The 26316-nt window shown below is 33.1% G+C and overlaps 1 protein-coding gene across 7 annotated transcripts; it reads right to left on the minus strand.

Moving 5' to 3' along the window:
* Nucleotides 1-2918: 2918 nt before the first annotated feature.
* LOC143057092 (cytochrome P450 4F4-like) lies at nucleotides 2919-24834 on the minus strand. Of its 7 annotated transcripts, none has more exons than XM_076230322.1 (12): nucleotides 24689-24834; nucleotides 12706-12890; nucleotides 10391-10538; nucleotides 9717-9898; nucleotides 9255-9379; nucleotides 8634-8696; nucleotides 8213-8336; nucleotides 7432-7570; nucleotides 6756-6885; nucleotides 5894-6172; nucleotides 5558-5623; nucleotides 2919-3397 (listed from the first exon to the last, which is right to left on the minus strand). In XM_076230322.1, the coding sequence occupies exons 2-12, from the start codon at nucleotides 12874-12876 to the stop codon at nucleotides 3289-3291; spliced, it is 1536 nt and encodes a 511-aa protein (XP_076086437.1). In that variant the 5' UTR covers nucleotides 12877-12890; nucleotides 24689-24834; the 3' UTR covers nucleotides 2919-3288. The 7 variants fall into 7 exon arrangements, with proteins under 7 accessions (XP_076086437.1, XP_076086438.1, XP_076086435.1 ...); XM_076230323.1 differs by lacking the exon at nucleotides 24689-24834 and adding an exon at nucleotides 24594-24671; XM_076230320.1 differs by lacking the exon at nucleotides 24689-24834 and adding an exon at nucleotides 16346-16472.
* Between the last annotated feature and the right edge of the window lie 1482 nt (nucleotides 24835-26316).

The following is a 26316-nucleotide window of genomic DNA, read 5'->3' on the forward strand; positions in this document are numbered from 1 at the left end:
ACGTGATAGTCTGACTGGGGCTTTACAGTTACATTGTAATTTATAATTATGAACATATCAATGAACTCAAGTCAACACAAAAGTGCTGAATACTGGGCTGGTGAGTGGTGATACCCTCGGGGAATTAAAACTCCACCAGCAGTGGCATCGCCCCAGTGGTTGTAAATAAACTCATCATATAGATACCAGGATTGGAATTTTATAATCACGCCAGACGCGAATGATAGTTGTACTGATGGAAGATGAAGGATAGAATATGCATATCTGTTCATGGTCACTGTTAATAAAACTAGCCTCTTTTTGGAAAAGGTTGGTTTCCATGGAATGTAAATTTATTTGTTTACATAATTGTTTGACCGAATCTTCATGGGTTGACCATGGCCAATGAAAATTTTTCTTTAGAAAGATGACCCAAAACAGTTTTTATGAATTTAGAGCTTTGAATAAGTAAGTTTTAGTGACAATTTCAATTCTTTATTATTATGAGGCTGACTTCATGCAGGAACTTCTTAGGAAGAAAGATAAGAAGTTAGCAATATCCTTTAACTCTACTTTCCGCTATATAGATGATGTTCTTTCACTAAATTATTCAAAATTTGGTGACTATGTGGAACGCATCTATCCCATCGAGCTAGAGATAAAGGATACCACAGATCATACAGTTAAGTCGGCCTCATATCTTGACTTACATCTATAGAAATTGACAATGAGGGTCGGTTGAAAACAAAACTTTACGACAAAAGAGATGATTTCAGCTTTCCAATTGTGAACTTTCCATTTCTAAGTAGCAACATTCCAGCAGCACCTGCATACGGGGTATATATCTCCCAATTGATACGATATTTCCGTGCTTGCATTTCCTATCATGATTTTCTTGATAGAGGGTTGCTGCTTACAAGGAAGCTATTAAACCAAGAGTTCCAAATGGTGAAGATGAAATCATCCCTTCGTAAATTTTACGGACCGTCTATTACGATGTCGTTGACCGTTATGGAATAACCGTTTTACAAATGATATCGGATATGTTCCTTACGTCGTAACTACAATTCCCTTCCCTTTCATGAATGTGACCTACTGAATTAGACTATTTACCGGATTTGTTATCACATAAGCAACACGACGGGTGCCACATGTGGAGCAGGATCTGCTTACCCTTCCGGAGCACCTGAGATAACCCCTAGTTTTTTGCGTTCGTGTTGTTTATTCTTTAGTTTTCTATGTTGTGTCATGTGTGCTGTTTTTTGTTTGTCTTTTTCATTTTTAGCCATGGCGTTGTCAGTTTGTTTTAGATTTATGAGTTTGACTGTCCCTTTGGTATCTTTCGTCCCTCTTTTTTGAGCATATAGTCCTTTCTTATTCACGTGTTTGAATGATATCTTAAGCAACAGCAAGACAATGAAAATAAAAATGTTCCGCATTGCGCAGCTAGTTACGACCGAAGAGATTGAATCATGAAGGGGGACAAGTATTGACACTATAATTATTCAAGCTTGATTTGGATTGTGACTAAATATTTTACTCATCATATGGTTCTGTCACAGAATGAATTTTGTCGAAGAACTAAAGAATAGAAATTGGATTTTTACCTATTTTGGTCCAATATATTGTTGGATTCAACATATCAAATAACCACAAGTATAAAGTTTTTGAATGACACCAAACAATGTTTAATCTTTTTATCCAACTTGAAAACTGGGCCAAAAAAAAAAAATCTAATTCAAAATACAAGTTTTGATTCAGCATATATAATATACCCTTCAATTCATTTTTTGTTAAAATGAAATTCGGTATAATCTTTGACCTTTTGGACCTAAATGTGGACAAAAAACTAAAATAAAAAGATCGTTAGACTTAACGTATATTAAAGAATCCTAAGAATTCAAGACATCGAGTTAAACCCCATTGAAATTGCTCAAGAAATAAGCAATTTGTACAAAGTATTAAAGAAGTGTATTTTTTTCCTTTATTTTCCCAAATGGTATTAAAGGGCCATAACCCCCGAAATCATTCTCAATCTTCATTTTTTTGTATTTAACATTTTGGTACAATTAAATAAAGATTCATATTTGTATACTCAAGTTATTGTCCAGAAACATATTCCACGCCCCTTTTGACCCCTTATTTTTAAACGGTTTGGACCATAACCCCCATAATCAATCCCAACCTTTATGTTTAGTTATACAACCGTCTGATACAATTGATTAGAGATACATACAGTTATACTCAAGTTATTGTCTAGAAGCATATCAATATCTTCAGAAGACGACAACGACATAGTTGACAGTGTGATAACATATAATACGAACGAACACATTTTGCGGTTGTATAAAAATGTATATCTGAGGGCAATAACTCTCTGAACAGGACAACAGAATTTGTGAAATTTCAAGGACAAATACATTTGGTGTTGATAATTTTTGCAATTTACACTTTTTACCTAGCTCTTATATTTTCCATGAACTATTAGTATTGCTCTTGTCAGATGTCAACATGGACCACGAAAACGAACTTTGTAGTTGACCACCCAATAGAAGACATACTTTGGCTTCAATCCATTATCAGTAGAATTTTTTAAAGAAAAGTTTTTGGATGACAGACGAACAGATGAGGGATGCAAAGAATAACAAGTGCGCTAAGCAGGTCGATTCTTAAGTTTTGCTCAAACAGATAACAGTAAAATAAAATACAAAATACAGATAACATAAAATTAAAAAACCCAGCTGAACTGAACATTCATTTAAACATCAGCCTTAAAAGAAGATGTGATCCTTGACCATGTATTACTGTAGTTAACATAGCTGTCCTGTTATACCTCACTTGAAAACGTGGATGCAAGAAGCAATTAAACCGAGTTCTGTTCTTTAAATAAGAATATTTTAAAAAGAATTACATGGGGAACAGGCTGATATCACTCTAAATCAGGATAAAATATTTTATTATAACATCTCATGCTTCATAGTCATAACATTTGTATTTTTTCACAGTTTTAGATTAAATATCTAAAATATATTATTGATATTGTCCTAAAATTGAATTTGAATATAATAATATGTAATATAACAAAATCAGGATAAATTCGTTACAAAGTGTTCAATTGTCCTGATACGAAATTTATCGGGTCAATAAAATTCATATCGGGTTTGGCTTCGCCTCACCCGATATGAATTTTATTGACCCGATAAATTCTCGTATTAGGACAACTGCACTCTGTGTAACTAATATTATTATAACATCTCATTTCATATAAACACTATTGGTGAGATCATAATCTAGTTAATTTCAGTTTTATTAAGCTATATTTCTAGGGGTCGCTATCAGTCGAATTCCATTTTCAGATCTCATGACTGCAGAAATTTTCTTCATGACTTTATGTTTGGGATCCAGTGATAGATGAAATCTGCAAAAAAAAAACCATGTGTATCATTGATAACTATTTAATTTTAGAAACAGTGTAAATCATTCATTAAACGTTATGTTTTTCTTTAACACTTACAACTTTTTGGAATTTCGGTTCTCAATACTTGTTTGGCTTTTCAACTGTTTTGATATGAGCGTCACTGATGAGTCTTATGTAGACGAAACGCGCGTCTGGCGTATTAAATTATAATCCTGGTACCTTTGATAACTATTTTATAACATAGGTCTGAAGGTTCAGCTACCAAAAACTATAGATTTACAAGATGATAATGTTAACGACAGAAATGAAGATAATGATGACGGATTGGTGTTTAGTGTCAAATATAACATTTATATTAGGAGGATAACAAGGCGATGTGATATCCGCAATATAAACCCTGTTTTGTACTAGATCAACAGCCTGTGCCTAATTTCAAAAGTGCTTCTGTACAAGGTTACACGTTGCAACACGATCTTTACTTTTTATTTTAACGTTTTCACTGCTAATAATTGGCAGCAGTCCTTTTGCGCCAATTACTGTTTTCAGGGGTACCATTTGCGCCAATTTTTGTCTCCCAAATGTATCAATTACGCCAATATTCGGAACTCATTTGCGCCAATTTACATGTACACATATCTATCATAAATATTAAGGGTTTATATTTAGTCTTATTTTTGGCTCAAAAAGTATCATATATTCGGAGATATTTCACCATGAAGATGAGCATCTGGAGTAATGACTTAAAATGCATTAGACAGTCCGTGTACAGAGGGAGAGATCCGTTTAGGGAAGAAGGCGTCCTTTTGCGCCACAACTTTTTGTCTCCAGTGCTACGTTTGCGCCACCTGTTTAAAAATTACATTGTATCATTTGCGCCAAAGATGAAGCATAATTATGATTGCGCCAATTAGACGAAAAATGACTTCCCTCCTCCTTTATTCGGACTTGGAACAGATAGTTCACACAGCAAATGTTTCCTTTTCTGAAACATATCTTGTACCTACTGCTGCTGCATGGGTACTTTCCAATTTAATGTATGTAGTAGCTTGTAACTTCACTTTATTGTCCAAAAATACAAAAAATGAAGGATGGGATGCATAAACAGTTCGTAATAATTCCTGTGGAATGCTTCTGTTCCGTTACTGGTACATCTTGCGGTAGATAGAGTCTCAGCCCATACGGATGGTGGGAACAAAGCACTATGTCATCAACATATGTGGCTAAGACATTATCAGCAGCAGCTTATATTTTCTTCTCTTTTGGCATATTTTGCATTAAACATTCAGCAAAGCAATGAGTTTTCTTCTCTCTCTGTACATGGACTGTCTAATGCATTTTAAGTCATTACTCTCCAGATACTCATCTTCATGGTGAAATATCTCCAAATATGTGATACTTTTTTAGCCAAAAATAAGACTAAATACATATTAATCATTAATATTTATGATAGATATGTGTACAGGTAAATTGGCGCAAATGAGTTCCGAATATTGGCGCAATTAATACATTTGGGAAACAAAATTTGGCGCAAATGATACCCCTGAAACACAGTAATCATTGCGCAAAAAGACTGCTGCCAAAATATCAGACAATAACGGAATATCAACCCCACGGTCATAATAAATTATGAGCTATACTGTTTACAAATACTCAAAATATACAACCTTTAATATTGACTTGAACAAATGTATTATACAAATACTATTGATACACCTTAAAGTCAGAAATTACACTGAATAAATAATTTCATGAATTGTTATCAAGTTTTTGTATACAGCTGCAGTGAATGTTAAACTTTAAATGAATTTAAATCGAAAAAATAAAGCATTTATCTCTCTTATTTTCCTCAATTATAATATTAATACTAAATATTATGATTTAAAATATATGAACATTTAAATTGAAAGCACTTAAAATTGGCGAATACGTTCATAAATTTGTTTTAAAATAATCGAATCTACATTGTCAAAGCATATATTATTCTATGAATTGATAATTTGTAAAAAATGATACATACAATATTCGTTTGATGTATATAAATATTCAAGAGTGCAACAACTTCGTTTGTGTAATCACCATCAGCGTAATTGTTCATTTACTGTTCATCGACGTGTGAATTATAACGTAGTTTCATAAATACAAAAAATATTTTACACTTACTTTCGTAAAATGTTAGCGATCACCACCTTTTCTTCATTCATTGCAAAGTGCTGTCCTATACAATTTCTACAAATACATTTAAAGCAGCAAAAGTTAGAATGCCAATTTCTTATATAATGTTTGAAAATTCATTCATCTATCAAAGTGTTTGTTTATTTGAAACAATTTCATTATTCAGTGTGTGAAATATGAAAAAAATGTTTAATATATACATTCTAACCGATATAATTTTCTGCTTTATTATGACAAACAAAAATACACGATACCTTAATAAACATATAAACCAATAAAAACCAAATAAAAGTCAGGAAAGTATGCAAACACTGAACCATATACCTTGGTCCAGCAGAAAATGGAGTAAATGCAAAAGAGTCTTTGTTTTTAAGATTTTCAGGTAGAAATCTGTCTGGGTTAAATTCCATAGGATCTTCCCATACATGTGGATTATGATGAAGGTTGTAAAGATGGAGAGTAAACCGGCAACCAGCAGGAAAGGTGGTGCCATCTATCTCAACGTCTTTTGTAATTTTTCTCATGATAAATGGTACTGGAGAATGCAATCTTAAAGCTTCTTTTATGCAACGTCCTAGATAGTCCATCTTGGATAAATCATCCCTAAAATAAAAATAATAAAATGATAATAAATTCAAGCATATATATGTATTTTGTTCCTATCAAAATTTTAAAGATTTCTTTTCAACAGTTCTTAAAGTAATTTGAAAAAGAGGGACTTGCATCTTTCACACAGTAACGGAAAAGTTGGTAGTTGGCATATTTTAAATGAGAACACCGCATGTTTGAGTCTGTCCCAAGTCAAGTGCCTCTGGCCTTTGTTAGTCTTGTATGATTTTTCATTTCAGTTTCTTGTGTATAATTCGGAGTTTAGTATGACGTCCATTATCACTGAACTAGTTTGCATATTTGTTAAGGGGCCATCTGAAGGAACCCCCCGGGTGCGAGAGTTTCTCGCTACATTGAAGACCAATTGGTGGACTTCGGCTGTTGTCTGCTGTATGGTTAGATTGTTGTCTCTTTGACACGTTCTCAATTGCCTTTCTCTATCTTACCCTTTTCTTTTTTTACGGACTTAGCTAAAATTAAGTTTTTAGTCTTTCAATTTTCGACAATCAGTGCTAGCAAATGCTGAGAACTAAAATTTAAGTGTGGATGTTTTCTTCATGTGAGATGAGACTCTTACCACTCAAAGCTATCTGTGTTTTTGTCTTTCATTATACTATCTAATTCTTTCTGTGCTAATTTTTGATACTCTTGATGTTCAGCAAGAGAATACAACGCCCAAGATATCCCACTAGAAGTTGTGTCGTGTCCTACAATGTGAAACATACGAACTAACTTTGAGACACTTGTTTTTCAGCAAAGAAATTACAATTCCAGATATATGCGGCTAAACATGTTTTGTCGTTTCCCGTACTCTTAATAATAATCCAGAAAAATATCAGGAAACTAAAAAAATATTTGACAGTTAACAGACCCCACCAGACACTCTGACAAAATAGACATATGAGCCAAAACAAACAGTAACTTGAACAATCAACGCATGATCTTGACACCCTCTGTTTAGGCACAAAATGATGTAAAATAAATTAGTTTACGTGCGAACGAACCTCTTCTGTTACTTCTCTTACAAATAGATACATAATAAAACTAAATCAGGTAGATGTACCTATAAGATGGTAACTAACTTGAACAAGGAAATAAGAGGTGGATCATGCATGCCGCGGACAGAGTTTTTCAATGCACATGACCTATAGTTGCTTTATAAATCATTTGAGTTCTGTTGGATAGTTGTCTCATTGTTTATCATACCACATTTCCTGATTTTCAAATGTCTTTAATCAAATCAGATTATAAACCTTCAAATAAGAATGTATCTGCCTCGTTTCTGATCTCCAGAGGTGTCAGTCCAACACCTTCGTCGTCTTTGGCTGATAGTAAAATATCTAAGAAGTCCAAATATCTTTTCCTGTCAATGTTCATATTTTGTTCTTGTTTCTAGAAAATTATACAAACAATTTGTTAAAGATTCATCTCAGGGGAAGTAAGAAAATACATTTTTTTTTTAAATATACCGGTAGATCACAATGTAAACAAAAAGAAGAATAACTTTATAAGGGCACTGTTTTTTTTATTTGGGTTTTCATAGATAACGGAGAATAGCTTATGACCAACATATTTGGAAGAAAAAACATAGAACACAATATGTTTTTTTTTAATTTTGCTTCGAAATTAACCGATGACAACAGCGCTTCATATTTGATCTACCGATTTCGGGGCCTTTTATAGCTTACTATGCGGTATGGGCTTTGCAAATTGTTGAAGGCCGTACGGTGACCTATAGTTGTTAATGTCTGTGCCATTTGTCGTTTGTGGATAGTTGTCTCATTGGCAATCATACCACATCTTCTTTTTTATATTGTCCTAAAATAATGGGATTTTCGTCATTAAGATTTCATTTTTATAGATGTTTTTTATTATGGATTACGAATACAACAAAAGTAGCAATTATTAACTTGAAGGTCTTTCATCATTATAGTGTTTTGGTGTATTTCTTGTTGAGTCTGTATGCATCTGTTTATTACTTTCTACTGATATTGTCTTTTTGACCACACTAAAGAAAACTTATTTGATACTCACTAAAACGTTTTTACGACTGTCTATAATATCTTCTGTCACTTTGTGCACATAGTCACAATGCTTTTTAAATGTTCGACCATTTGTTGTAAGATAATATACGGAATCAAAATGTAACCATGGAGATCTGATAAAGAAATTAACCCCTAGTTATACATTATCTAAATATGAAAATAATTCATGCTACTTTAGGCATAGACATCAAAAGAAAAACGAATACGATCTGCTATAAATCTCTTTATTATTATGAATAAAACTACGCTAATTTACATTTTCGGTCTTCAGTTAACTTTAATCCTACCATTTATCCCATTACTGCTCATATATCGTATATCAAATTTAAACATGTTTTTCAACAAACTTTATGTTATAAGGTACACATCGGTGTCATGAAAAAGCTGTAACACATAAAGAGTATGATTACCTGGCTCTTTCTAACCATAGCTGAGCCAACTCATTCACGGCCTTGACATACGGATGTGACTCCCTAGAAAAAGAAACATTACATGAAATTATCGAATTAAAAAAAACCGACATCGGTTTATTTTTTTCATTTTTAAGTCCACGCGAATCTTAAATAGAGTTATAACTTTTGCTTGCAGATTCGTACTCCGGAAGGGTAAGCAGGTCCTGCTCCACAAGGGGTACCAATTAAAGCAACATTTTGTTTTTGGGGTAAAGACAATCTCATTAAAATCCGATGTTCTGATACGCTACCCTCAAAATCCGATGTTCTGATACGCTACCCTCATCAGAACATCGGATTTTAATGAGATTCCAGTGGAGGGTAGTGTATCAGAACATCGGATTTTAATGAGATTGGGGTAAAGATAACCACAAAGATAAATGCTCAACGAAATTCAAGTACTAGTATATACACATTTTTCTATATGTTTGTATACAGGCTTTGGCAAAGCCACAGAAAAGTCAATACACTTTGAATATAAAGTATTGTTAGTTTCAATCACCGATATATGTCTGTCTTACCCTCTCGTTTTGCAATCATTTTCTTAAGAGAAAGCACATATCAGAAGTATAATCTTACCCTCTCGTTTGGCAATCATTTTCGTAAGAGAAAGCACATCTCAGAATTATATCCAATGTACATAAACTGACATTTTCAAAAGCTTCAAAACTCGCACCAGATTCAGCACATTTAGATATTTTATTCTGAAACAGAGCAAAGTGTACAATTAATTGAAAACAAATGTTTTATAAATAGAGTATTTCTAAAATGATGATAAGAAACTGAGAGATATGTTAAAATAAAAAGATAGAACGGGAGGTTATATATATTCCTAACATATACAGTAAGTTTACTTCATTACCAGTCTTTTAAAACTGCTTCAATCAACCATTGGACAAAAATTAAGTTAACTCGAAAAGCAGACTTGGTCCAAGGACTTTCTGTTCGACTACTGAAATATGTACAAATGTATGATAATAGTTTCCTATCTTATTTTTTGTATTTGGCCGTTGTTTGCATTTGTTACCTCTTACTACTCACCACAAGAATGTCAGCACAATCGTTGTATACTTTAACATAAGGTTTAAGAATTTCAAAATGAAATGCAGGAGTAAGTAAACGTCTAGATCTTGCCCATCTGTCACCATCACTTATCAGTAGTCCTTCACCTAACCATGGAATAGCGTACTCGTATACCCCACCAAGGCCACGTGGTTTTGGCTCTATGAAAATAATTTACAAAATATGGACATAAGATATGTCATTTTGTACAATCACATTTGATTTTAAGATGTTTACGAAAATCCTTCATAAAAAAAGAGAAGAAAAAGTACATTAAAAAAACACGAAAATAGAAAAGAAACATACTTTTGGCACATAATTGTGACTTGAATGGAAAGTTATCTCTTTGCCACTCATGCCACATCTTCTTATTAAAATATTCCTATTAACAGATAAAACACCATACATAAACAAATAACAAAATCTGAAACAAAACCGAAATACAAAAAAGACAGTTTACATCCCTCTCCGATCTAAGACAAAAAAGCAAGAAAAATTTGTTAAAGAAAGAAAGAAATATCCCCCCCCCCCTCCCCCCGACTCTTTTATTAAAAAGGTTTCATTTGTATTTGTGGAAAAATTCTCATCTCTCCAATATCAAAATGTAAAATACGTAGTCTTTAATTTGATTACAGTGTATGTTGAATACAAACCTGACGTTTTAAGAATAACTTTAATTGAATCTGGATGATAGAGCAGAACATGCGGCAAAAACCCTCCGTGCCATATTCTATGCAACTTTGGCCATTTACATATGTTCTCATAATGGCGACGCAAACGTTTCTCGGAGTCAATAGGATACTAAAAAAGAGGAGTGATTTAAATTAAAATCAGCAAATTAACAACAATAAAAAGATTTGTGTGTACCGTAGGCAACAATAGTGATTTTTTTTTGGAGCGTATTTCTCCAATTGAATTTCCAGCCCGAAATTGCAAAATTACAACGAAAAATATAGTTCGTTAATGTTTTAATATTTTTTTGTCTAAATATATGAAATGATGATGTCAACTTCCTACCATTTATGTTATTTCTACCACTGGGTCGATATCTCTGCTGGCGGACTGTAAGTCACCGATGGTATCACCAACTCAATACTTTCGTAATGGCACGTACGTGCGGATGTTGTAGGATTGCATTTCTCTTGTGTAGCTCTTATTTATTGTACTGGTTTTGATTTACATATTTGTAAGGTGTAGACATAGATCAGTAATAATACAGGTAAGTTTTGGTTGATTGATTTTTATCCAAAATCCTGAATATAATAATATAAACACTAGACTGTAAATTTAATTATTTCTTTCTATTGATTCCGTCTGGATATAGGTCTGAAAAAAGAACAACTTCTTCACATTCCAAGGAGAACACTATTTACAGACGAATGGCACTGCTATGGGTACAAAAATGGCTCCATCTTATGCCAATATATTCATGGGTAAAGTTGAAAAGCAACTGCTGGAGTGCCCCATCGAAAAACCGCTTTCCTGGTATCGATTCATTGATGACGTTGACATGAAATGGGACAAGGGAGACCAAGAATTACAAACTTTTATAACAAATGCTAACAATCAACACCCTACCATCAAATTCACCCATGAAACATCTAATTCCACCATAAACTTCCTTGATACATCTAGCACCCTCTCTGTAGGTATAATACACACAGATATATACTCTAAACCTACAGATACTCATCAATACTTGTCGCCTGAAAGTTGCCATCCTCCACACTGCACGAAGAGCATTCCATACAGCCAAGCTCTTAGAATAAGGCGAATCTGTTCCTCTGAAGACAACGTCTGGGGCAGCTCTAAGGACATTTGAAAAGAAGAGGATATAAAAACAAAAACATCAAAAATAGTTTTCGAAAAGCGGAATCCATCCCCAGAAGCAGTCTGCTAACTTACAAAGAAAAAAAGAAAAATAAAAGAATCCCATGTGTGCTCACTTACCATCCATGCCTGAGAAATAGTTTCAAGACCATTCGTGATCATTGGACGGCAATCGAGAAGCATTCCAAGTTATCCAAAACCTTTCCTGAGCCTCCCATGATTGCCTTCAAACAACCTAACAGCCTGAGAAATATACTTGTCCGTGCTGACCTTTCCAAACCTAACCATACTATAGGTAATTGCCAGCCTTGTGGGGATAAGCGCTGCAAATGTTGCAACCAATTGCAGCATTCATCAACATTTCACAGTAAGACCACAGAAAAGACATACAAGATCTTCTGCAATGTCAACTGCAAAAGCTCAAACGTGATTTACGTTCTTGAGTGTCCTAGATGTGGTCTCCAATATGTTGGTGAATATATGCAGTCATTTCACAAACGCCTTAATGGGCACAGGAGTGACCTCACAAAAAAACCGTATATTCCGGTCAGCCAACACTTCAGGTTACCAGATCACAATCTGAAAGATTTTGATCACATGAAGATCCTTGTGATCGAACAGGATTGTACATGGCAAAATAGGCAAAGAGAGAATCGGGAGAAGTTTTGGATAAAAACACTGGGTGTCCTCCATCCAGACGGAATCAATAGAAAGAAATAATTAAATTTACGGTCTAATGTTTATATTATTATATTCAGGATTTTGGATTAAAATCAATCAACCAAAACTTACCTGTATTATTACTGATCTATGTTTACACCTTATACATAATATATCAGTATTGTTAAAACTTTTGCACCGAAGAAGGCAATTTGTTGAGCCGAAATATTTGCAATTATTGTATAATTTAATATTATATATATATAGAACCTTGTTCGGTTTCTTTCCGCAATATTCAGCGATCACTTGCAAGGCCTATCGCAGTTTTCTGTTAGAATATCGACGAGGGCCATGATGATGAGGCTCTTCGTTTATGTCTTGTTTAACATTTTGTGTAGTTTTTCTTTACATCTCAAATCAGAAGTAACCATAATTTTAAATATTTATATAACAATTAGAAACTAAGCAAAGCAATTACCGTATGCAAATTACCATGCAACCAGTTGAAATCCGCTGGACCTGGAAGATTATCATAAAACTGCCGTTTCTTCCTGAATCTGATCAGTGATATGACCAAGTATGATACTACGATGACACCAAACAGGGCTAGAAATGGAGAACCTAAACTTTCTACTGGAACCAATGCCATTACTCTCTTCTGTCCTGAAAAGGAGGTGATATAAATTACTGGAGGGAACCAATGACATCACTCTCTTCTGTCCTGAAATAGAAGGTGATATAAATTACTGGAGAGCATGACTTTTATAAGTTTTTAATGGCACTGATGTTTGTTTCTGTAACTGCAAGTACTCTAAGATAGGTACCTGGTGTTTTGTATTCTTAAGGGTAAAATATTGGACGCTCGATAACATTTTAAACTTTAACCCCGCCAAATTCTGTACGTGTCTGTTTCGTGTAAAAAGTCTATATTTTAGTTTTAAATTTTTGGTTCGTGTCATAAAAGAATATATTTAATAATCTAGACTTAAATCTTAATTTTAGCCGCAAACCTTAGGGCCAGACCAGCAACAAAGTACTTGACAAGGTCTCCATCACTATATTGAATGATGTTAGCGGGGCGATTTATTCTTTTTTTTATTCTTTTTTTTTTTTTTATAAATTGCATTTTCCCCTTTATTTCGAGTGCCTTTGCACCTGCATACATGTACTTTGCTAAGCAGTTATGGTATACCGGTCTATAAGTGTATTTTATGTTGTTATGGAAACGTATCAATTTTATCTGACCGATAAACTCTTCTTGATAAGTATGTAATTTGTTTTATTTAAGTAGCTATTTTTCTTTTAAATATGCACTTCCTAAATATGTCATTGACCGATTTGAAACGGAAATCAGTCTGACGACTCTAATGACGATCAGGATCATCCTATCGGGAGGGTCTTCACCTCTGAATTTTGTAGATTGGAGGTCATTTTATTCTAGTCTTTATTCTTTTTGTCGATTATTGCCTCTTCTTTATTTTTATGCAACCTTCGTATCCATTTTTTATATTTATGCACCCCATTAATATCCATTCTCTATTCCTTACCCGCCCTATTAACGTGTATTATCTATTCTGTTAACCTCCACACATACCCTCAATCATACATGTATACGTCATTTGTCCCAATTTGTAAAAAATAAAAGTCGGTAGACGTACATTCAATATGGTATTGACATGCTTTTCAATATAAGCCTATCCTTCTAAACTTAACAATGCTATACGACAGAAAACAAATAGTGTTTACAATTTCCTAAAATATTGTATCCATGCATTTTATACATTTTATCACGTTTACATTCTCACCTGGTATACCTGTATCCTTCAAACAATGTATACAAACCTTATATATTTATCTAAGTTTAAAGTTCACATAACATAATAATATCATATACGACAATATTCACATGTATATATCGTATATCTCCACATCTCTAGACCATTTTCTACCAGGTGTAAAACCACATTAATTTTTGAGAAGGGCTATCTAATTACGTGTGTGTAATGGTCAAGGTGCTTGACTTGTAACTGTCCAGTAATAAGATCAATAGCAGAGAGTGTTGCTTAGTCTTTAGTTTTCTGTTTCTATGCTGTGTACTATTATTTGTCTGTTTGTTTTTCATGTTTAGCCATGGCGTTGTCAGTTTATTTTCTGTCTATGAGTTTGACTGTCCCTCTGGCATCTTTCGCCCCTCTTTTATATCAAGTCGTCTCAGGCATGTTTTATTTAATGATGTTAAACACCACTTTGACCAAGGAAGTATCACAGAGACCAGAGTAGAAACACGTCAGACAACAAACATAACTGACAATCTTTGTCAATTAAGATTTGAATGGAACCAATGTCTCCACAAAGACGTCTTCACAGTTTGAACTCGCAGACTTAGTTTTGGTAGGGTAGTTATCACTACTGCCGCCACTCTGCTTCCATCATTCCGCTTTACGCTCGATGTCTTTAAGCTATTCCTAAACTCCAGTAGACTTTCTAGTCAAAACGAAGTACAGCAATAACACACTGTTTCTTACATATAATGTTTTATTTTCTCAATGCTGTTTTCTCTTGCATATTTACACCAAATCTTCTCATCGCTTTCTTACAAAAGAGAATAATTTATACTTTACATACCTTTCCTTCTAGTGTTTACAGGTCTTTCTTTTGTTGTGCTATTACTACTATAGTATTCGGTTAATAAAAGGGGTTGTTGAACGCTTACAAAAATGTTTAACCCCGTCGCATTTTTGATGCACATATACCAAGTAAGAGACCTATAGTTTGTTCTTATTTTGTTGTGTGCCATGTTTGTTTTTGATTTTTGTTGCCATTATAATTCAGGCAGTTTTCTCTTTTGAAATGTTCATAATAGTATTTGCTTATAAATACCAGTGCCTGTTATAATAACGTACTTTATGGAACAAGCTTTATTCATTGTTGAAGGCCTTACGGAGACCTTTTGATGTTTATATTCTCGTCCTTTAGTCTCTGGAGGGTAGTTGTGTTATATCATAAATATATTACCACATCTCCCTATTTTTATACTTGGTAATTTTACCCCTCCGAGTATGCAAAACAACAATTATGTAAGATATTTTTGAAATGCAAAAAATAGCTTAAAATTTACTTTCGAAAACAAACATAGGTTTTGTGTGTCCTTTTAAAGTATTTTGTAATAAATAAAGTTTAATAAATAATTTTCATAATAGCTAATTCTGTGAAAAATCTATCAATTTGATGTCTTTATCCACCTAACAGTTTTGAAGCATTGTTTTACCTATTCATGTATAAAATTCATGGCACAGGATGTCCTGGATACACAGGTTTATCTAGGACCTTCATATATGATAAATGCATAGTTTTTATAAGTATCACTATAACCTTTTGCTTGTCAGTCCCCCCTCCCCGCCCCTTTTTTACAATCTTGGATCCACACCTTCTTAATATGGATACATCATGCTATGCGTACATAAAATTCTTTCACTTTTATTAGAATAATGACATTTGAAGTATCTTAACTTATAAATTTTGATGATATGCATTTTGTACTTTTATATGAAATGAAATTTGGAGGACAAACTTTTTTATTGAATGATTACGTCTTTTCCGATACTTAAAATGTGGTTTAAAGATGTAAATTGTTTTTCAAATGCGCAATAAAAATCATTCGATAGTAAACAAATTCTAAAAGTAAAAGTAGACTACTTTACATATTCCATTAAGTCAACCCAGCAATATCTTCACGACTTGTGAGGAATTTGGCGAATTTCGTTGTTTTTTATTTTTTTTTAAAATTAGTCAAATTGTATACGTTGAACTGCGTCTAAATATTAAAATACTGAAATACTATTCGTAGCATTTGTACCTCCAGAAATAAATATCAAATTGATGTCTAAATTATTTTTAGCTCAAATAATGTGAGAAAAATAAAATAAAACTACAATTTTGCAGGAAATGTGGTATGATTGCAAAGGAGATAACTATCCATTGTACCACGACTTTAAACTACAAGGAAAACCGATATCGTATCATTGCCAACGTATATTTGGTTTACACATATTCCTATACTAAGTATACAGTGAAGAAGATTTGGAAACAATTTATTACAACTTATATTAACTCCTTACCACTTGCCGGTGCGAGTGCTGCCTTGTATTGGCATTATCTTTATAGCCAGTAAAGGTCGTTAAAAACCTCCATTTGTTGTCACGTCACCATTATTTTGTTCGTGATGAAATGAAATGACACAACTCGTGGCCTCACCTGTGTCGCCGTGATTGACCAATAACATATTTTAATTGATATCTCACCTACACACAAAAATTCACACAAAATCAACGAAAACAAAGCCCTAAGGAACAATTCAGGGCCGTAACTACATTGAGGCAAATGAGGCAATTGCCTCATGTTTTAAATTAAAAAAAAAAATAAAACAAAAGATTGTCTTCATATGATTGTCTTCATATCAAATTGTTTTCACTGAAAGTGTCTTGCAAGAAGCAAGTTCACTTCACTCTCTGATGTTGAAAAAGGCTTAACTCATCAGATGGACAAAAATACAAGTGGACGTGGCCCGGTACTTATACATCCCGACACAAAAAGACACAATGAACAGATCTGAGAGTACTCGCAGTTATCTGACAGCTAGTTCAAAGACACTAACAACTAATAAAAAAATCATGCAACTAAGACTAAACTATCAATCCGTACACATCCAACATCCAATGGATTTAGTATGGATTGCAAAATTAGGTATTTTCTGTAGGTGAGATATGCACAGAAGTGATAGATATGTATTATAAATATAGAAAATTGAATATCTTAATCAACAAAATTTTTTTTTAAAAGTAACTGTATCATAATTTTTAAACCCAAGCGCCTGTGGATAAAACTAGATAGCTGACATGGTTTAAATTAAAGTAAGACCACCAATTTCCCGGTATCAAATCATTTCAATTTTGCTAATCGCACACAATGTCAAGGTATAGAAAAAAATACAAATGGTCAATGGTCAAAGTTTTTATTCTTGTTCTTCATCTTGATAGTTGCTGGAGGGTCTTCAATAATGAAAGAATCATAAAAACCGTAAAACAAGGTCATGCATGATATGGTCCCTATAGTGTCGACTAGAGAAGTTCTAGTATTTAAAGTATATTACTGCACCAATGACTGTCACTATATTTAAATATAGTCATAAAAAGTCAGCACAATACAAGACAAGAACAGACAGACAGATCCGGTATTAATGATTATGAGAATTACGATTTTTGCTTTATCATATCGGTCTTTTAATGTTTTGAATTTCCCTAAAACTTTAAAGTCTTAAATAACAATGAATCTATGTTTTTGCTTTAAGAGCAAAATATTGTCGAAAAAATGATTTGCGTTTCTATGTAAGAAAGAGTCCGGGAAACGCTCAGAATGCACCATTTTTCGGTTTTTTTTCTCAGAGCTTCTGGGGGCCTTAAGCGGCCCCCAGACCCCTCGCCAAAATTTTTTCGCCTCGCTACGCTCGGCGAATATATTTTGCCTCAGTATTACTAGGGGCTAGTAACGGCCCTGACAATTGATTATGCACATAACTTAAAATAAGGCACTGGCTACGGTTACATGGAAATGTAACAATAATAAAAATATTATTGTTACATTGGAGACTAATTACCGAAATGCAAAGTTGGGTGAGGAACCGATTAATTACGAATGTAACAATAATTACTGAGGCTACGGTTACATTACGTTATTGTTACATGAAAAACAGCAATGTACGCTAGATTTATTAAACTTAAATCTTCTATAGTTGTTTTGCTTAATTCTTTCATATGTACTAAGTAATACTTGTAATACTGATAAATATTAAATATTATTATTCAACAATCAAATGGTGTTTAACTTGAATAGTTTTACGTATTAATGTTTTTGATGTTCTTAAAGATACTACTCAAGATTAGGAGTGTCAAAGGCGAAACATATAGGTCAATGGTTTTTCTTTTTTAAAGTATTTAACTGCACACCTACTCTTATTACTGTCATTATACTTTGAACCAATTTTGTTTAGGGTGAAAAACTTTTAAAAAAAATGGGATGCGTTTTAAACCGGCGAAACTTAAACAAAATCAAGACATAAATTTCATACAGCTATACAACTTGACCCAAATTGATACATCAAAAGCAAAGTTTGCTAACTGTAACTTAAATACTAAGAACTTCTGTATGTACACGTAACCGTGGAGGACGCAATTTCGTTCATCAAAAATGTGTCGGACTTTAAAAACCACTTACTTGATTTGTAGAAATTGTCATTGTAAATAAAAAATTACAGTAAATAAATTGTATGTAATAAATGTATGTATTGCAAATATAAAATAAATGTCTTCATTTTTTATTATCTAGTACATATTACTAGTCCCATCGTACATTGCTTTTTTTCATGTAACAATAACGCTATGTAACCGTAGCCTTAATAATGCAAAACCATACATTCCGGCATTTAGTCTCCAATGTAACAATAATATTTTTATTATTGTTACATTTCCATGTAACCGTAGCCAGTGCCTTAAAATAAAGGCTAATACGGATGTCATTAGCATTGAAAGTGCATGGTCATCACTTGATTGTAAACATAACTTAAAATTGAAATAAAAAAGGCTCGAATGTTGATAAGTAATATGAAGAAATTAACACAATGTCTAAACAACAATAAACCAATCAGATAAACATCGTTTACCATGAAACGACAAAACCGAAACAAGGTTGCAACCTCCTGAAAACCCCCTGTGTCTGCATATGGAGTTCCTTTATTATAGCCCACTTTTCTTTTAAATTTGATCGACATCAAGCACTACACAAAAGCCAAAGCTATTTTATTCATATTTTGAAATAACGATGGTTCTCTACGGGCACTCCGGTTTCAATCAACCGATTAAAACTGATCGTTACGAAATAGTGCTCAAAGTAGCGTAAAACACCAAGCAATCAGTCAATATTTTAAACTGAAATGACATATATATTTTTGCATCGTAATTGTTTATTATTATCATATAAACTGTAACTAACCAGAACCAAGACAACAATAAGCATCATGTAATCTTGTAGCTGAATGACGTTGGAGTTTTCATTTTCTGTATGGTCCGAGTACGCAGTTATCGTCCCTTGATTTTTGTTGTCGAATATAGTCCCTAGTGTGGACAGTGTGTTACTTGTCATTTTTTTAATACCCCTTCCAAATTTATTTATTTATGTTTTATGCCTCAAGTAGCAAGAAGGGGGATAAAACTACACTGTAAAAAAATTTGATTCATGAATTATAATGTAAAGTAGTGATTTGGTCCAGTTGAAAAAGGTCACTGAAAATTAGCATTTCGGAAGCTGTCAAAAGATTTCAAGACCCCCTTCACATAAAATTGTCCATATTTTGAGTTAGAGCTGATGAAGTTTTCTATAATTTTGATATAATTTGTCCCAAAAGTAGTACAACACACTGTAAAAATATTATTAGTAGGGTGCCCGGTATCGAAAAAGACGTCTAGTTAACGAGTTTAAGTTAACGGATAACACACGGCTATATTTATATGCAAACTATTGGAAAATCATTATATTTTCCAATCATGGATGTCGTCGTAAGCTACCGTGGTCACGTTTTTCAAAATTTTGTGCTTTCTAAGGGTACCCAAAAATGCCTACTCATACAGGTCATCGTGAACACGAAAAATAAAATTATTGCTTTCTGTGTAATTTGTTCAAATGATACTGATCATATAGCTTTAAAATAAAATTTATCATATAACAAAAGCTGAAAAGATTTATACAATTTAAGTGTAAGTATTTCATGATTTTTGTAAGACTATTTTTTTAGCTGAAATTTGTCACATTTTGAACGAAAGAAAATTTATTGCGTGTAACTTTCACGAGATTTTTACTCTGATTTCACCAATAAGACATGGTTCATATGTGTGCTAAATATATTTCGTGTAATATTAATCGGTAAGAAGAAAATAGCAATTTAAAACACAAATTTAGTGATAATTCTGCCTTCAAATACGCCTTTTCTCGTGCCGTTAATAGTTTTGTAGCTAACACTATCAGGTCATTATTTAGGACAATTGTCACTTACTTCATTTCTCTTTTTACTTGTTGTATTGTCGATATGTATGTTTTGAATAGCCGAGTTATTTAATTTTTGAAGATCGTTGTTTTGTTTTAGGAAATATTTTTTTTGTTGGTTTTTATATTTTTAATTGTTTTGTTTTTTTAATTGATTTTTTGTTATAATTGTAATATACAAATCAAATCCTTCGGTCACGTTTCAGACCGGAATATGGCACACAGTCCTGTTAAACTATGCCCATCAAGCCCTAAGTAAAGTAGGAATGAAATACGTGTGTTATATGTCAGGGTTCTTAATAACTGAATTGCTTATTAATATGCGAGAAATTAGCACAAACAAAAGCTTTATCGAGGGTCTGGAAACACGGAAAGATCATGTATATTTTAGTATATTTCAAGCGTCATTTATCTAGCTAGCACTTCCATGGACCCCAATTCTGCTCAGAAGGAGTATTCAGGCTTTGAGAATCCTTTTGTACGCCCGATGAAGTAAATACCTGCATGATTTAACATGCAATTCATGTAAATAAAGAGTCCGGTGTAAAAGACATATAGGGTAGGATAATAATAAAGTCACAAGATACAGATGTTCTTATCTTATGCGTTCATTACTTCCCCTCCATGCAGAATACGCATGAGCTATGTTTTCAAACAGGCACTATAACTTGCACACAAGATTTTCGCCGCTATATGCCTGTCCACGAAATATGTAAAAGTCTGGGGTTTGCCATCTGTAACATTCTACCAGGCGCACATGTTTTAACATGATGCGATACAACGTCATCCCTGTGTAGGATCGGTAAGCGCGCTGTTTTTTTTTTCTTAAAGGGAAACCTAGATGATTTTTCCGATTTGTCAAACCTTTCTTATTGTGACATCGATGAATCTATGAACGAAGCTCAAGATCTTGTTTACGCTGAATGATCTCAAGTCAAAAATCAAAATAGATAATTGTGACCTTAACAAATTGAGCGTAATATTGGCTAATATTGTCTGTTCTATGGTCGGGTTGTGGTCTCTTTGGTACGTTCCACATTTCCATTGTCAATTTTACAATTCATAATTTCTCCCTTGTCAAACTTCATCCTTGTAAATTTATTTTTAAACAATATGTAATAAGAGCTTCACTCCAGACATAAATTTGATGTCTTCCCATATAGCAAAACTATACTACATTCTCCTGGGAATGGGAAAAGAAGAATGACTTGTTCCTTTCTATCTCGAAGGTCAGATGTCATATGAATTTCTGAAAGATTAAGTTTGCATTTGTTTCGAACAAAACCTATCATGTACAGATTTATGCCCATGTCAGACAAATGACATTTGTCAAAATGCAAATACTCGTCCTGGTTGCAGTTAGAAACATTGATGACTACGAAGGTGTAGATATATAAGATTTCATTTTTCTGTTTGTACCTTATAAATCATTGCTAGCTATTGAATGAAAATTAAGCAGTCTACAATCTTTTCTAAACAATAAATATATCATCTACTCAATTTTGAAATCGTTAAAAATATAGTAATCAGTGGCGGATCCAGAATTTTTCATAAGTGGGGGCCCACTGACTGACCTAAGAGGGGGCCCGCTCAAGTCACGTTTCAGTGATTCCCTATATAAGCAACCCCTGGGCCCCCCCCCTAAATCCGCCTCTGGTAATAATCTTTCTAGTGGGGAAAGATATGTAAAAAAAAAACCCTGCCGTATGGTCTCTGACCTTGCCGTGGTTGGTGGGCTTAAACCACAGGAGGCCATTCAACGTAGTGGGTAATACCAGCTTCGATTTGCATTTGTTCTTTTTTTCGTGTTTTTACAATGGTGTTGTCAGCTTGTCTTTATTTTATAATGTCCCTTTGGTTTCTCGCGCCTTTTTTGTTAACAATTGATGGTAAAATACATCTGTGCTGTACATAACCCTCTCCCTTATTTTATTTTTGAATACTTGTAAACAGCATAGCCAATTGTTGCTCATTTAATCATCTGTATATGTAGGATGGGATGTTTTACCTATTTCTAATAGACGTTTTGTTTTTATAACTTTAACCCCCCTTTTTCCCCGTTTGCATTAATTTTTACTTCTGTAAAGCAAAACTATACACAGAGCTTCATATTCAACCAAGTTTGACGTTAATGTTACACAAATTTCAAAACAAATCATTTATATATATATACTCTTTCACAACCAATAACAGAAGTTTGGTATTTACCTAGAAATTGACGAACACCTGAATATCAAAAGACGTGAAAAACACATTTTGTTTTCGACAAATTGTTAAAGTTAAGATCTAAAAAACATCTTTAGATGTTACTTGTAATGAATTAAATACAAAACTTAAAATTTAAAATTTGAAATAGGTCAAGGTCACTGTTATTTAACAGCTCTTTGAAAATTTCAAATTTGCACCCTATATGCAAAAAAGTCAATCTAAAGTCATTTTTGGGGATAAAAATATAAAATACGTTTTAAATGCAGATACAAAAGATATATTTCTATAAATTAGTTGTTTTTATTTTGCTCCAAACGCATATATGTAGGAGAAACCAGCTATCTAAAAGTGACTGTGCATTTTTCTGAAATTTTTGCTTTGATCTTTGACCCTGATTTAAAAAAAAAGGTGACCACGACAGACAACGACGACAACGATATTTCGATGAGGTTTGTTCTCCTCTTTCCAGTGATATAAAATATAGCCGTGTGTTATTCCGTTAAGGCAAATCGATAAAATTTGTTGATTGGGCACCCTACTATATGGAGAAAGCGCAGGTGGGATTTTTTAGAATTTTTCCAGAGCAGTGAAAATCTATCTGTGTGATGCAGATAGTATGTTCCGGTATATATTTGGCGTATCATATTTCACAGAAACTTGTGAAATATAGTCCCATTAACTAGTATGTAAGTTACTCGCAATCAATATATACCTGACTTTAATTATAAAATGTTTCACAAAGGAAGAACAAATTTGCATAATTTATCAAAGGGAGGTAATTAGGAGCAATTTATATTTTAAAGATATTAATATAATATATTCCTGAATCTATTTCATAGTGAAATTTTTCCTTGAATCTTATTTTTTATATATTCATTTATATAAAAAGATGACTTACAACATGAATTTTTAATAAGACAGATAACATTTCACAGTAAATACTACCCAGCTGTTAAAATTGCTTTTGTTCCAATATATTGTTATGCTATAATTTATCTGATTTCCATATAATCAACAACAACTTCTTTGTCCCCAGACTATTTATATAGTTAAAAATATTATCATAATCAAATTCTTCCATTACTGTTAACAGTAGTAATGCTGAGAGTAATGCAACTATATTTCTACCTTTACGTTTTAATTTATATTTGTACTGAGATCTGAAAACAACTCACTTTTACATGTATTTCACTTACCTTATTTAATCATGATATTATTTCACAATTACGATCTTTGAAAATTATTTCTGATTTTCTTTCTTATGTTTAATGATAATTTTCTTTTTAAAAGAATGATATTTACTTGATTTTTTTCAGGAAATTTTTTCAATGATAATTTGTGAAATAATTCCCATTACAATACATTTTTTTACAAAATAGGTTTAATTCAAATACACTATTATTATTTCATAGTATTTGTAAAGGATATTTTTTTTCTAATAACTATTCGATAAGTTAATTCCCAAGATACAATTTCACGACAAAGGAAAAAATATCCCAGGGAAATATTTTCCTCCGGATAAAAAAATAACAACAACTACTGTGACATTTTTCCTCCGGATCAAATTTCACCCGGATATAATTTTGCTTTACATATATTCATAAGTTCTGGAACTCCAGTCATCGTAGCTTACTAACTGATTGATTTACTTTTAAAAAGTAATTATTTGAAGCAGTTATCCTTTTTCAGCCTTGATCTAGACATGACCCGGTGCTCAACAGATTGGAGATTGCATCATGAGGCTCCCACAGGGTACCCCCCTCAGGTCGCAAGGTCGCTTTTTAAATTCGTCGAGAGGTCGTTTTTAAGGGAAATGTATAGGTCACAGGTCGTTTTTCCCAACACAGAGGACGGAAGTCGGTCGGAGGTCGTTTTTTTCCAAATTTTACAGGTCGCAGGTCGTTTTCAGAAGGCCCTCAGGTCGGAAGTCGCCTCTTAAAAGCCCAGAGGTCGGAGGTCGTTTACCCTGCGGGAGCCTCCATCATACTTATAACACATAATATCCATGAATTATCTACATTGTACCTGCATTTATGTGTCTTATTTCATGCTTTATGACATAGATACCTCAAAAAGGGAAGGTTCGTCTGAGCACGTTAAGCTAGTTTAACTCCAGAACACAGTGTCATACATTTATCTCTAGTCGATATTTCTGATTTTACCTGTGGCGAGTTGTTTCTTCTTTTGCGCACCTTTACTTGTACCTCACATATTTCCTTGTAATGTAAATATACTTTCATAAAAGGCGAGTAAAATCTTCATTTCAAAATACCAAAGTATTATAGCTACTTATTCAGTTATATATTCAAAAACAATCTATTTGACTAATAAACTTATTTTGTAGAGAAACTGTTATTGAATGTATTTACAATTACTTTCGGTCAACAACTTCAACTTGATTACGTAAGAGATACAAAACTTATTTTAATGGTTCAGTTTATGTATGCAAATTTGAAACAAGGTGCATCTGACCCAGACATTAAAGTTATATTATTAAAAACTAAGTGCATTGTTATCAAACCCACTCTTAAAATATTACTTCATTATTCCTCTTGAAATTTCTAGCTTGAACATTTTATATGACCAGACAACCTTGAAATCTTTTTTATAATAGCAAAAATACGTTAGCTCTGGAACACTACATATGTTAATGCTTGACAGGTTTCACAGTGATATCTCGTGTTTCTTGACTAACTTTCATGGGTACATTGGAGACCTATATATTGGGACATCAAATCAGTGAACATGCTACAAAGTGTTTACTGTGACACAAATTCCACTAAATCGACCTCTCATACTTGTGAAGCTACATGTATTGTATTGTATTGTATATAGCCATTGTAGACGAATGAATTATTCAGTTTAGATGTGATACATGCATATTTTGGTTCATAAAGTGTATATGCAGACTAAAGATGAAAATCTATAAAACAAGAATGCGTCCCAAGTACAAGGATGCCCCATCCGCATATCATTTTCTATGTTCAGTGGACCGTGAAAATGGGATAAAACCTCTAATTTGGCATTAAAAATTAAAAAGATCATATCATAAGGAACATGTATACTAAGTTTCAAGTTGATTGGACTTCGACGTCATCAAAAACTACCTCGACCAAAAACTTTAATCAAAACTTTAACCTGAAGCGGGACGTATGGACTAACGAACAAACAAACAGACGCACAGACCAGAAAACATAATGCCCATAAATGGTGCATGAAAATCAAACTAAATAATTATAGCACAGTGTATAGAATATGCCTGTGGTGTTGATATTGGGCTAATTTTAAGGTGTGAACGTCTAGGTTTTCTCTTTTGTTAAACAAAGATATGGTATTTGCTTCACTGAATTTAATTTAGAAAATTAAGCAGTTAACAAAGAGGTTTATCAAATATTTGAATGTCATCTTATACATGTTATATTAATATGGTAATTTTGAAAATTATTTTCATATAGGTTAGCTATTGAATTTTGAGAAGCACTTTATTCAATTTTATTCTTTTTGATTGAGGTATTCAATTTACCAATCTAAGCACGGATCTTGTATTTTTCAACATGTACTACGTCTCAGTGATTGATGCGCGCTAGTCCCTGATATTTCTGTGTTGATCTTGGCCTGTGTCTCAAGTTGTGAATCCTCATTTACAAAGACACAATACAGAATCTTTGCTCAGTTAGTTTTTGATATACTATGTTGGGCTGTACAAAACTAACTACAATATATGGACATTGTTGCAAAGTCGCATGTGTTGCATTCACCAACAAAATATAAATGAAATGCACACTTTAAA

The sequence above is a fragment of the Mytilus galloprovincialis genome, chromosome 13 (genome assembly GCF_965363235.1).
Source record: "Mytilus galloprovincialis chromosome 13, xbMytGall1.hap1.1, whole genome shotgun sequence".
In the NCBI taxonomy this organism is placed as follows: domain Eukaryota; kingdom Metazoa; phylum Mollusca; class Bivalvia; order Mytilida; family Mytilidae; genus Mytilus; species Mytilus galloprovincialis.